General features: G+C 39.7%; 2 protein-coding genes across 2 annotated transcripts in view; both read right to left on the bottom strand.

Moving 5' to 3' along the window:
- Window positions 1-1928: 1928 nt before the first annotated feature.
- Window positions 1929-2960, bottom strand: LOC144494132 (trace amine-associated receptor 1-like). The gene has a single exon (XM_078213728.1). It carries the CDS (start codon window positions 2958-2960, stop codon window positions 1929-1931), a length of 1032 nt encoding a protein of 343 aa, XP_078069854.1.
- A 2353-nt stretch (window positions 2961-5313) lies between these two features.
- Window positions 5314-13391, bottom strand: part of LOC144493987 (adhesion G protein-coupled receptor F5-like) — a 51052-nt gene continuing 42974 nt past the window's right edge. The window contains exon 8 of the mRNA XM_078213562.1: window positions 5314-5370. Within this exon, the coding sequence (XP_078069688.1) occupies window positions 5314-5370 (57 nt within the window). The remainder of the gene's footprint in view (window positions 5371-13391) is intronic.

Here is a 13391-nt window from a genome sequence, read left to right on the forward strand (position 1 = left end):
TCCTATTTCACTGTATGACTACGGTCTTCTTTAGTTCAGGTTAAATGTTCACAAGAAGGAGACTATGGCTGAAATTCTGTCTGTATTGGGTATATACAATTCAAAGTCTTTCAACAATTGGTTGCCCCTTTCAGAAATCCAGTAGAAATTTCTTTTTGTTGCCGGTACAGTTAGCTAAACAGTTGGAAATACTTATTTTACTTGACTCACGAAGGCCCCTTCAACAGCACCTTCCAGACCTGCGATCTCTACCAGCTAGTAGGACATGGGCAGGAAATGCATAGGAACACAGGCCAGAACTCTACCACCTCGCCCGCCACGGAATCGGAGTAGTCAAGTGTCCGACAATGAAAAGCTCCATTGGCCTTGGGCAGCAATTTCCAGTCTCGCTCGAGCAAGGCCGTAAAATCCTGCCCACAATCACCTGCAAGGTCCCCTCCAAGTCAAAGACCATCCTGACTTGGAACTGTATCACCATTCCTTCACTGTCACGGGGTCAAAATCCTGTAACTCCCTTCGTGACAGCACTGTGGGTGTACCTACACCACATGGAATGCAACAGTTCAAGAAGGTGGCTCAGTACCTCCTTCTCAAGAACAATTACAGATGGCCTAACCAGTGACAGCCATATCCCATAAAATATTTATTTTATATGAATCCAAAAGTGGCATAATTATGTTCACAACAGATTGTACTGACAGCAGAGAGATAAACGGTGAGTTTTAATGGGATTTTTAATATTAGCTGAACAGACTTGATTTAAGACTCTTCAACATCAGCACCTACTTAATGAAGTGCCAGTCTAGATTTAGTGCTAAATTTTCTTCCTGAGTGATGCCAACTTTCTGAGCAGATAGCAACTCTCTGAGTCTCTCTAGTGACTCCAAACTCTCACTTGTTATACGCAAACTTGCCTGTAGGAAGTGATGGGAATGTAAAAACTGGCTACCCATTCTTTAGGCAAACATTTATAACAAGAGTTATAAATATATCTCTTTATAAATAAGTATATAATATACCCCATTAAATATATTTGCTATAATTTACACTATTACATCTCTGAATACAAGAGATGCCCATTAATCCCTCATGACCTGCATATAGAGAAGTAATTTAATATTTAAAGCTTAGTTATTTTTAAAAAATGTTAATCTTTTTTGCAAAAGTTCAACAGACAGCGCCAGGGCTGTGGGCCATTCCATCATGGTCGGTTTTCCAGAGAAGTGTCTCACAGCCAATCTTCAAGCTGTCTTTGGTGGAACTTCCCGCTGAAGAGAAAGCATGCCTAACAGCATGTAAAGAACCTGACTACAGAAAACCAGTCATGGAAGTCCCTCCTGTTAGAATACATCAGAATAATGCTAAAATGGAAAAGCTCAGATGATGAGGGTGAGTTTCACTGTTATTCCAGGGTTTCCCCAGTTCTTCCAACAGAGTTACAGCAGTGAGAGAGCTCAGTAGATATTCAATAAATATTCATTAATTTACATTTAATTTATGGAGCAAAATGTGAAGGGCTACTCTCTAATTCAGAAATATATATAAACTCAACCAACTGAACGATGTATATTCATCAGCATTTCAGATTTTAGGTTGAGGCATAAACTTGCAAATGGAAAATTCATAGATTTCTCAAAGCATCAGGTTGAAGAATACATTTATTCACACAGAAGATCAGAATACAACACCATGTTCACTCTTCATATCATTTCAAAATGTTTGAACCATGTCTGGCTTGTGACTAATGATCACCTGAAAATTGCTGTGTTCTCGCAACAACAATTTTTACAGGTTTCGAAGCTATAACTGTAAAACATATTTTGAGATAAAATAGTTTATTATCGGAATTGCAAATAAGGCATGTCAAGAACGTGAGCGCCATCATCCCACCAAAGCTCCAATTCTCCTCTTATTTTACCACAATTAACTCAGAATAGATTTATTCTTGAAGAATCAGTTGTGAATATTTTAAAAGTTAAAATAATTTTTAGGGCTTTTCGGAACCAAGAATAAAAAAATGCATATATCACGGGATTGAATGCAGAGTTTAAATATCCAAACCAAAAAAAAAGGTCAAACATAATTGGTGGGGTTGAATGGTCAATGAAAGGATCTATGAAATTGCAAGTGAAATATGGAGACCAGCAGATTAAAAATACTCCCATCACTATTCCAAGAGTTTTAGCAGCTTTTCTTTCGCTTGTTTGAGAAGAGACATTTTTGCTTTCTTTGATGGTTTGGATTTGCCTTGAAATGTCATTTATAGCTCGGGCTTGTTTTGTGGCTACAAGGTAAATCTTTGTATAAATACATAGCATAATAAACCCTGGGAAGAAAAAGGAAACTAGTGAGTAAATCACTGAACATAGTTTACCCATCACAAGTATACAGCCCCCATAGCAATAAATTTTATCGTCGTAAAAATCCCTAATTTCTATTAAATTTAGCTCTAAAAATATCATGCCAAAACCCACAAACGCTGAAAGAATCCAACTGATGATGATCATTATTAAGACGATTTGAAGAGTAATTCTGGTCTTATATTTCAGAGGGTCACATACAGCGTAATAGCGATCGACAGAAATAAAGCATAGGTGAAAAATTGATGCTGCACACAGCATGAAATCAAAGCTTGCTTGAAGTTTGCAAAACAATTCCCCTAAGTACCAACAGTTTTCTATAGACCTTATCAAACTGTAAGGCATAACCATACATCCCAGCAAAAAATCAGCAATTGCCAAGGAAAGAACGACATAATTAGTGGGTGTGTGGAGTTGCTTGAAATGTGAGATTGAAATGATCACCAACATGTTACCAAACATTGTGACCAGAACTGCTACTGCACCAAATGCATAAAGGGCGGCTCGAAGGCTATTTGATCGGGTTGTTTTCAGGCAAGTTCTATCCTCAAATTCATAGCAATATTCTACAATTTCTGTGTTTCTGAGACTTGTATTCATTTTAGTTCTCTTTGAAGATGATTCTTCAGCCTTTGAGTTATTGATATAGCTCCAAAATCATTAAATCCTCAAGTTCCCTAAAATCCCCTGTGAATTCCTGCAGCTCACCGATTCTTCTCTTTAACATCTTCTATTTCCAACTGCAAACAGAACATCAAAGAGAACTTTTTAAATGGAACATTCTTTGGAGATTACAACACATTTTGTTTGTAGAAATATCACAGAATATGAAAGTGTTTCTCAATGTAAGTGCCACTTAGAAGTGCAGAAACCTGGACTATTTCTTGATTACTTTATTCGAAAAGTTAAAGTTTATTTATTAGTCACAAGCAAGGCTTACATTAACACTGCAATTAAGTTACTGTGAAATTCCCCTAGTTGCCACAGTCCGGTGCATGTTTGGGTCAATGCACCTAACCAGCATGTCTTTCAGACTGTAGGAGGAAACCAGAGCAAACCCCACGCAGACACAGGGAGAGCATGCAGACTCCACACAGACAGTGGCCCAAGCCGGGAATCGAACCCAGGTCCCTGGTGCTGTGAAGCAGCAGTGCTAACCACTGTGCTACTGTGCCGCCTGATATCTGTGGATGTTTATTGCCTCAAGTTCCCCCAAAAAAGTTTCCAATCTCAGTTTCCTCTAGTCCCTGGCAGTTGCATCTGATCAACATGATTTTAAAGGCTGTGGTGCTGCCTCTCACCAACACCCTGGCCGTTTTAGTCAGCAGGTTGATTAGCGGCATTATCTAGCCATTGTATCCTGCCAGGAGCCATTGTCACTTTTGCAGGCAATTCCTTATCTCATGTGCAATATTCCCACACTCCCAGATTACCAGTCAAAGAGGAGCCTGTGAATTTTTTATTTTATTTTCATGGCTCTTAGCTCATTTACCCATATCAAATTCAAGAAAACAATCGACCAGGACATAATTCATTCCTTTCACCAAGATAAAAGCAAATTACTGCGGATGCTGGAATCCGAAACAAAAACAGAAAATGCTGGAAAATCTCAGCTATTCTGACAGCATTTGTGCAGAGAGAATACTGCTAACGTTTCGAGTCTGGATGACCCTTCTTCAGAGCTGAAGACAATAGAAAATAGGATGAGATTTATACTGTTAGGGTGAGAGGGGACTGACAAAGATGTCAGACAAAAAGACAAAGGGAATGTAAATGGTGGTGACCATGGCTAAGAACAACCATAAGAATATAAGAACTAGGAGCAGGAGTAGGCCGTCTGGCCTCTCGAGCCTGCTCCACCATTCAATAAGATCATGGCTGATTTTTTTCATGGACTCCCACTTACCCACCCACTCACCATAACCCTTAATTCCTTTACTGTTCAAAAAATGATCTATCCTTGCCTTAAAAACATTCAGTGAGGTAGCCTCAACTGCTTCACTGGGCAGGGAATTCCACAGATTCACAACCCTTTGGGTGAACAAGTTCCTCCGCAACTCAGTCCTAAATCTGCTCCCCCTTATTTTGATGCCATGGCCCCTAGTTCTAGTTTCACCTGCCAGTGGAAACAGCCACCCTGCTTCTATCTTATCGATTCTCTTCATAATCTTATATGTTTCTATAAGATCTCCCCTCATTTTTCTGAATTCCAATGAGTATAGCCCCAGTCTACTCAATCTTTCCTCATAAGCCAACCCTCTCAACTCCAGAATCAACCTAGTGAATCTCCTCTGGACCCTCTCCACTCTTTTCTCAAGTAAGTAGACCAAAACTGTGCACAGTACTCCAGGTGTGGCCTCACCAGCATCTTATACAGCAGCAACATTTTGATTTGATTTGATTTGCAATATTAGCCATGGTAAAAGCACAGGATTATGGAGATAGGGATGTTCTGGGTAAGATGTTCTTTCAAAGAGTTGATGCAGACTCAATGGGCCAAATGACCTCTTTCTGCTCTGTAGGGATTCTATTATTTTTTGATCACATAATTGTGATAAGTCAAATAATTTTGATCCCTGTTTGTTTAATTGTGAACGTGTAGCAAATCAATTCAATGTTCATTGCAGAAAGCTGATTTAAAAATAAGGTGTAAATATTGAAAACATATAAGGTGCATAATGAAAACATTTTTCACTGCATGGTAAACAATACTGGAACATTCACCATTATCATTAATGGATTAATATTGAAATATGCCATAGGTTGCAACTATATATCATGTATACTTTATTCAATCATTAATTCTAGTTTCCTTGATTGATTTGACCTGTTTAATTTTAATATATACTATGACATAAAGTATGATAGTGTTGCATTGATTTTAAGATATTTCCTACTCGACTCAATAAACTAAAACTCCCAAATACCTGAAAATGCTGGAGCTTCTCTGACTTCAGTTGTATTTTTTGCCTTTTTGATTCACTGAAGCATCTCGCTGGGCGATAACCATCTGGAAAATACAAAGAATAAAAATGTTAAAACCTTACTTTTTTTTTCATTGGACCAAAAACACAAGGTTGAAAAATGAATCACTAGTGTCTGAAAGACAAACTTAGTTCAAGAGATCAGAAGACATCACTTCAAATCATTCACTGGAACTGAGCATTGCTGCCGGAAAAAGGTAACTGGAACAAAACATGTTTTTCCTTTTACTCTTACTAGAATATATACTTTCATTGTCTTCAATTAGACTTAATTTCTTAGTCACTATTTTCATCCAGAGATTCAGTAGTAATTACACCAGTAGCAGTAAATCTTTCAATTATTCTGAAGTTTTGACTAGGAAAGCAAACATACATAATGTAAATGTGGAAAGATTTGACAAATGGTTCTGATAATATCAGAACAGAGCACTCACCAGTAACACCAACACTTCTGTCTCACACCTCCACTGAACACTAATTGCCTCCGAGTGATTTTCATCAGCTGATTATATAGCATAATTCAGTGGTTTCATCAATTGACCAATTATTATAACTAAGATCCTAGCACCAGTCACAGCTACAGTAGGGATCAGAGATTATCAGCTCTGCACTGGGGACATCATTCAGCATCTTGGCCTTGTAAACTGACAGCATGTTAGAACCCATTACGTATGTATTCTTTTCTTACCCAGGGGTGTTGATTCAGCTTAAAAAAGAGCCAGAACATTTTATTACTAACGTTATCTTCTCCTTCTGATGATTCTTAAGTGTCACAAATAAGAGCCTTTGCAATCATTGTATTTCAGCATCTAATGGGGAAAGTCTTCCACTCAAATCTACCTCAGCTGGGACCCATGGTATAGTAATTTAAATCCTGATATTGGTACCATATCAAATAGAGTCAGGAGCAACAGGGTAAACTATCTTCTTTGAGAGATTTCAGAACAAATCTACACTAAGCTCTCCAAAAACATATGTTCCAACCATTGTTTTGTATAACATCATTCCCTGACACTAGAATGAACAAGTACAGGTACAATGAAACTGCACTTCACTGTCCAAATCTCTCTGAAACATTTCCAACATTAACGAATATATCTCCAACTATGTTCAAATCCAGACTTGTTTTCATTGTTTCCTTATATAAGTTGCTTCTACCCTGATATCTGTAAAAAAAATCCACAATAAATGACTGACAAAACGCTATTTTCTTTGTGCTTGAAGATCAAGTAAATGTGTTCCAAAAATTGAACAACTGCTAACACAGACGTTAATGTAGGAAAAACTCCAGTTCAAGGAATATTTTCAAATCAAAGAAAAACATAAGAGCAATCAGAGGGAAGGTCCGGAACGAATTTTTAAAAATCGGATTTTAAGATAAATCTGAAAACTTAGAGTAAATAATTGTACTGGACATTGTTTTTATCCCTCGAGATAAAATCGACACAAAAGGGACAATAGTGCTAAAACAAAAGTGAACGGTGTTTTGAGCTGATGAATGTTTGACCAACGAAAGAAAGCGTTATTTTTAGGTGTTTATGTACAGGTCGATTCTGAATGCCATGCACAGAGGATGTGAAAAGATATAAACACAAAAACAATCCTTCTGCTTGTACCAACTTCCAGACATCTCCAGAAATCTGGGAGAAATAAGAATGCGCTCCGAACAAACACGAATAATTCACGCATCATATCAACGAAAGAGTGACTTAGGGGTTAAAACTGTCACACGTGAACAAGAGGTTCCCGTATTTAGAAAAGCTTGGTCAACGCAGAAGTGAAAAGCCAAACAAAAACTTACGGTGAGAGATGCTGTTTCCAGAAACGATCTAACTGCCAAAATAAATGAGCAGTGTTTTGTGAACAGTTTATTTTTATTTATTGCCAGAAGGTTGTGCAAAAAGTAAACATCATTCAAACTGCGTGAGTTTGCCAAATCGAGGAAATTCCGAGAACGAGTCACACAGAGATAGTGACACTGCTGACCTTTCAAGCTGTGAACATGAAGAATGTCCGAGAGCCGCAATTCATCCTGATCAATGGTCCCACCCAGTCCTCAGGATTGGAAACTAGTTCTCCGGAGATAAATGTGCAAACAGAAAGGCTCTAATGAACTCTACCAGGAAGCAATAAAGGGCATTCAGCAACACCACTGATAGAGCAGCTAGGAGACAGTACACTGAAGGGGTTTCATATCAGGGGGAACCAGAGGTGGCTGTTCAGAAGTAAGTATCCCTGTTAAAATGTATGAAGTTCGGCAGTAACGTTTTTATTTTACTTTGACACAGCTTAATGTGTGGGATTTGATAAAATATTGTGTTGATCTTGAAAAGGAAATAGTAACACAAACGTGCACCGTTTTATGTATATTTGTTTAAATTTGTGTATACAAAATACAATCATTCCTGTCGTTCTATCTTAATGCACTATATATTACTATTTTTAATATTGTTCTCACAGTATAAATTGAATCAAACATCACAATTCAAAATGTAGAATTCTTTGAGTGTATTTGAATACGGCATATTATTTTTACATTATTATTTTTGTAGGATTTCTTCGAAACTGCTCAGCCTTCAATTTTGCACGTTGTTACTTTTCCACTGCATTTGGTCGCGTTCAGTGTCTCGTTGCACGAACTCAAGAAACAAACAGGCCAGGTAAATAAGCGCTTTGGTGCTTTGGAGAGCTAAGCCGCTTCGTGGCGCCAGTGAGCTAACTCCCGAGTGTGGCACATGCAGCAAAAAAATGTATACATTTGAATAGATTTTTTACTGCCAAAGTACTTATGATGAGCGTCGCATTAAAAGGTGGAACTTGAAACTGAATTTACAAATGACAGGAAATGTAAGGGTAATTTGTCAGTATACATTTTTCATTAACATTTGAAATAAATCAGGCTGTTTTTTACTGTGTGTTGCGTGCAGTGAGAAAGTTGACTGGTCTTGTTTCATTGCCACAAAAAAGATACAATTTTCTGTGGAACTCTATTTTTACGAGTTGCTGTTCTTGTTTTTAATGAGTGTGATCTATCTCATCCCAGCCAACCTTTTCGTGCAGATTGGAAGACGGTTTTAATTTTTCTTTCTGCAATTCATCAATCCACTTAGTAGAAATAACTAGTGCTCTGGACTGGGAGTTTCACTGCTGCCAGTGCGTGGCCAAAATCAGAGTGTGCATAATTACTGATCTATCTGACCACCAGCAAGTGGAAAATCACACAGCATTGGAGTCTAAAATCCCCCGAGTATCATCATTGGCAGACAAGGTTCCACCTTAAAGTGTAAGTGAAATCCAAATGCTGTATTTCAGCTCTTATTGTGAAAGTCACCTAGTTACCTGTATTAATTTATGTTTTTACACACACCCCCGAACTTGGATTGATTGAAGCTGTCTTGACGAGGAACAACCAATAAGAGTCACGGGCCAGGAATTGAACTGGCGACCTCCTGACTGACCTGATTCAGTTCAGCACTATATACTTCGATTTGATTTATTATTGTCACATGTATTAGCATACAGTGAAAAGTATTGTTACCTGCGTGCTATACAGACAAAGCATACCGTTCATAGAGAAGGAAATGAGAGAGTGCTGAATGTAGTGTTACAGTCATAGCTCGGGTGTAGAGAAAGATCAACTTAATGCAAGGTAAATCCATTTAAAAGTCTGACAGCAGCAGGGAAGAAGCTGTTCTTGAGTCAGTTGGTACGTGACCTCAGACTTTTGTATCTTTTTCCCAAAGGAAGAAGATGGAAGAGAGAATGTCCGGGCTGCGTAGGGTCCTAAATTATGCTGGCTGCTTTGCTGGGGCAGTAGGAAGTGTAGACAGAGTCAATGGATGGGAGGCTGGTTTGCGTGATGGATTGGGTTACATTCACAATCTTTTGTAGTTTTTTGTGGTCTTGGGCAGAGCAGGAGCCATACCAAGCTGTGATACAACCAGAAAGAATACTTTCTATGGTGTATCTGTAAAAGTTGGTGAGAGTCGTAGCTGACATGCCAAATTTCCATAGCCTTCTGAGAAAGTAGAGGTATTGGTGGGCTTTCTTAACTATAGTGTCGGCATCGGGGGACCGGGACAAGTTGTTGGTGATCTGGACACCAAAAAACCCGAAGCTTTCAACCCTTTCTACTTCATCCCCATTGATGTAGACAGGGGCACGTTCTCCTTTACGCTTCCTGAAGTCGATGACAATCTCCTTCGTTTTGTTGACATTGAGGGGCAGATTATAGTTGCCGCACCAGTTCACCAGATTCTCTATTTTATTCCTGTACTCTGTCTCATCATTGTTTGAGATCCGGCCCACTACGGTGGTGTCGTCAGCAAACTTGAAAATCGAATTGGAGGGGAATTTGGCCGCACAGTCATAGGTGCATAAGGAGTATAGTAGGGGGCTGAGAACACAGCCTTGTGGGGCACCAGTGTTGAGGGTGATCGTGGAGGAGGTGTTGTTGCCTATCCTTACTGATTGTGGGGTCTGAGTTAGGAAGTTCAGAATTCAGTCGCAGAGGGAGGAGCCGAGTCCAGGCGATGGAGTTTTGAGATGAGTTTTGTGGGAATAGTGGTGTTGAAGGCTGAGCTGTAGTCAGTAAATAGGAGTCTGACACAGGTGTCTTTGTTATCTAGATGTTCCAGAGTTGAGTGCAGGGCCAGGGAGATGGCATCTGCTGTGGACCTGTTGCGGTGATAGGCAAACTGTAGTGGATCCAGGTAATCTGGGAGGCTGGAATTGATTTGTGCCATGACTAGCCTTTCGAAGCACTTCATAATGATGGATGTCAGAGCCACCGGCTGATAGTGATTAAGGCACGCTGCTTGGTTTTTCTTAGGTACCGTGATGATGGTCATCTTCTTGAAGCAGATAGGGACCTCAGATTGTTGTAAAGAGAGGTTGAAGATGTCTGCGAATACTCCCGCCAGCTGATGGGAAAAGGATCTGAGTGCTCGTCTGGATACCCCATCCGGGCCAGTCGCTTCCTGTGGGTTGACCTTCAAGAAGGCTGCTCTGACATCTGCAATAGTGACCCCAGATACAGGTTCATCCAGGGCTTCCAGGGTGGAGGGCATGCTCTTGCTGACCTCTTGCTCAAAATGGGTGTAGAATGCATTGAGGGAGGGGTGCTTTGGAGCCGGCGATTTTACATGCCTTCACCTTGTAGCCTGTTATGTCTTGCAGACCTTGCCATAGTCGGTGGGGGTTGGTGTGGCTAACCTGAGACTCTAGCTTGGTCCGGTACTGTCTTTTGGCATCTTTGATGGATCTCCTTAGATCGTATCTGGCTTTCTTGTATAGACAGTAAGAAGTCTCACAACACCAGGTTAAAGTCCAACAGGTTTATTTGGTAGCAAAAACGTTTTGGTGGCTTTTGCTACCAAATAAACCTGTTGGACTTTAACCTGGTGTTGTGAGACTTCTTACTGTGTTTACCCCAGTCCAACGCCGGCATCTCCACATCATGACTTTCTTGTCTAGGTCAGGGTTGCCTGACTTGAACGTCTCAGAACTGGACTTCAGCAAGCAGTGGATATCCCTGTTCATCCATGGTTTCCAGTTGGGGAACACATGGATTTGCTTCTTTGGACACAGTCTTCTACACACTTACTGATGAAGTCAGTTACTGTAGTGGCATACTCGTTCAGGCTGGTCGCAGAGTTTTTAAATACTGGCCAGTCCACTGACTCCAAGCAGCTCCGTAGGGCGATCATCCGATTCCTCAGACCAACATTGCATGAATTTCTTTGATGGACAGCAGAATATGCAGCAGAAAATTTTTTTTTCTGTAAACACTAAGGTAAAGGCAAAATACTGTGGATGCTGGAATCTGAAACAAGAACAGAAAATGCTGGAAAATCTCTGCAGGTCTGAGAGCATCTATGGAGACAGAACAGGGCCAATGTTTCAAGTCTGGATGACCCTTCATCAGAGCTGAGAGCAAAGAAAATCAGACAAGATTCATTCAGACAAGTATTTTGCTTTTATCTTAGTTTTAAGGCCATAAGACATAGGAACAGAATTAGGCCACTCGACCCATCGGGTCTGCTTTGCCATTCAATCATGGCTGATATTTTTCTCATCCCCATTCTCCTGACTTTTCCCCATAACCCCTGATCCCCTCATTAATCAAGAACCTATCTATCTCTGTCTTTAACTCACTGCCACTTCTCTTCCAGGAATGCCTACCCTGAAGAAGTACTGTCCTTCTCTCCAACACAATTTCCATTTGTCTCTTTCAGTCTGTCCACCTTCATTGCTTTCCATTTCCTTCCTGGTGTTACATTTCCTTTGTCCAATTACACCACCCCCCACCTCCCGCCCCACCCTCTTAGTACAAATCTTGTCTGATTTTCTTTGATGTTAGTTCTGATGAAGGGTCATCCAGACTCAGAATGTTGGCTCTATTCTCTCTCCACAACCTGCTGAGATTTTCCAGCATTTTCTGTTTTTGTGTAAACTGCCTGAAGCCGGAATGGTTTGTTAATATTCTGTTAGTGTGTACTCTGAGATATACTCGCACTATTTCCAGTCTGTTGTGCTTATTTTATTGAGCCACATTTTTCACAAGGCATTTTCTGTGCCAGAGCCCCTGTTGCTAATGTAGCAAAAACGCTGCAGACGGGTAAGTTAGAGAAATGTTGTAAGTGGCTAAAGCTCACAACATTTTCTCCACAGTTTACATCAATATTCTGTCCAAGTTACAGCAGGAGAAATCCATGAATCTTCTTCTAATGTCTCAGTTTGTCCAGATTTTAGACTAAACACAGACTAAACAAAAAGTAGCATTATTCAATAGTATGTATATATTTTAATTATGGAATTATATTTTTATTGGATATATAGGGTTTATTATTCTGTTGCTAATGAACACAATCAAATTTGAACTTGAACCAAATCTTTATTTTTGTCTTTCATTCCACTGTTCACGTCAAGCAATGACCCTGGATTTTCACCTCTGTTTAAAATTATCGGTCAGCATTTCTTTAATTCAATATATACTGAACCATGCATGAGGTTTATTCTGTCAATTACAGCTTGTTCAGCATACTGTCCAGTTTCATCCTATTAATTTGATTTGCTTGTTACTTTTTCAGCAATGTTTTGATGATTAATTTATTCAATATATTGTTGCTTTTCCTTTAGTTAAATTGCCACCTGCACGCAAACAAAATGTAAGACTGTCATGGTACTGCACTTGTCATGAATTTTTTTCCTACTCATTCATGGGCGTCGCTGGCTGGGCCAGTAGTTGTTGCCCATCCCTGAGGGCATTTAAGAGACAACCACAATGCTGCGGATCCAGAGTCACATGTAGGCCAGGCAATTAATGAACAGGATGGGTTTTTATGATGATTGACAATGTTTTCATGGTCATATTTAAAATTTTGATTCTAGTTTTGGGTTAAATTCAAATTTCATCATGGGATTTGAACCCAGGTCCCGAGATTACTAGTCCAGCAACAATACCATTACACCACTGTCTCCCATCTGTTATTCCTAGCTAAAGCAATGGTTGGGGTTCTAACATTTTACTTCAGTGTAGCTGCTCTGGAGAAAGGGGATGGGCTGGAGGAGAATAGTCAGTATTTCTGGGAAAACTGGTCCTGTGATAGCAGTGTCACGGACAATTGAGAGAAGATTTGTGTCAAATTGAGTTGTAATTGTGGCATTGGAGGAATTTATCATTGTCATGCAAAATATAGTATAGCCCCACAATCTTCAGTATGCGTGCTATTGACAGGAACACAATTTTTATGCATAGACTTTGGGCATAATTTCCAATGAGATAAAAATGGTTGGGTTCCGCAATGGGGAAGCAATCCACTACACCAAACTGGCACTCAGGGAAGTGACGTTGAAAAGGAACCCCAGTATGTTTAATGATCTGTCTTTATATTTCAGGTTTTAATAAGTAAGACCACATCATTCTTTCATTCCTCTTCTGGTATTTTCTAGTCGGTAGTCTTCAGCAAGATTCTTAGTATCAGGCCCTAATTTGAATCTTTTGTTTGGAGGTATGTGTCTGCCTTTCCTCATTGTGGCAGTTGTG

The sequence above is a fragment of the Mustelus asterias genome, chromosome 5 (genome assembly GCF_964213995.1).
Source record: "Mustelus asterias chromosome 5, sMusAst1.hap1.1, whole genome shotgun sequence".
NCBI lineage: Eukaryota > Metazoa > Chordata > Chondrichthyes > Carcharhiniformes > Triakidae > Mustelus > Mustelus asterias.

Excerpts from the sequence above, each read along its gene's own strand:
- LOC144494132 (XM_078213728.1), bottom strand. The coding sequence starts at position 2,960 with ATGAATACAAGTCTCAGAAACACAGAAATTGTAGAATATTGCTATGAA.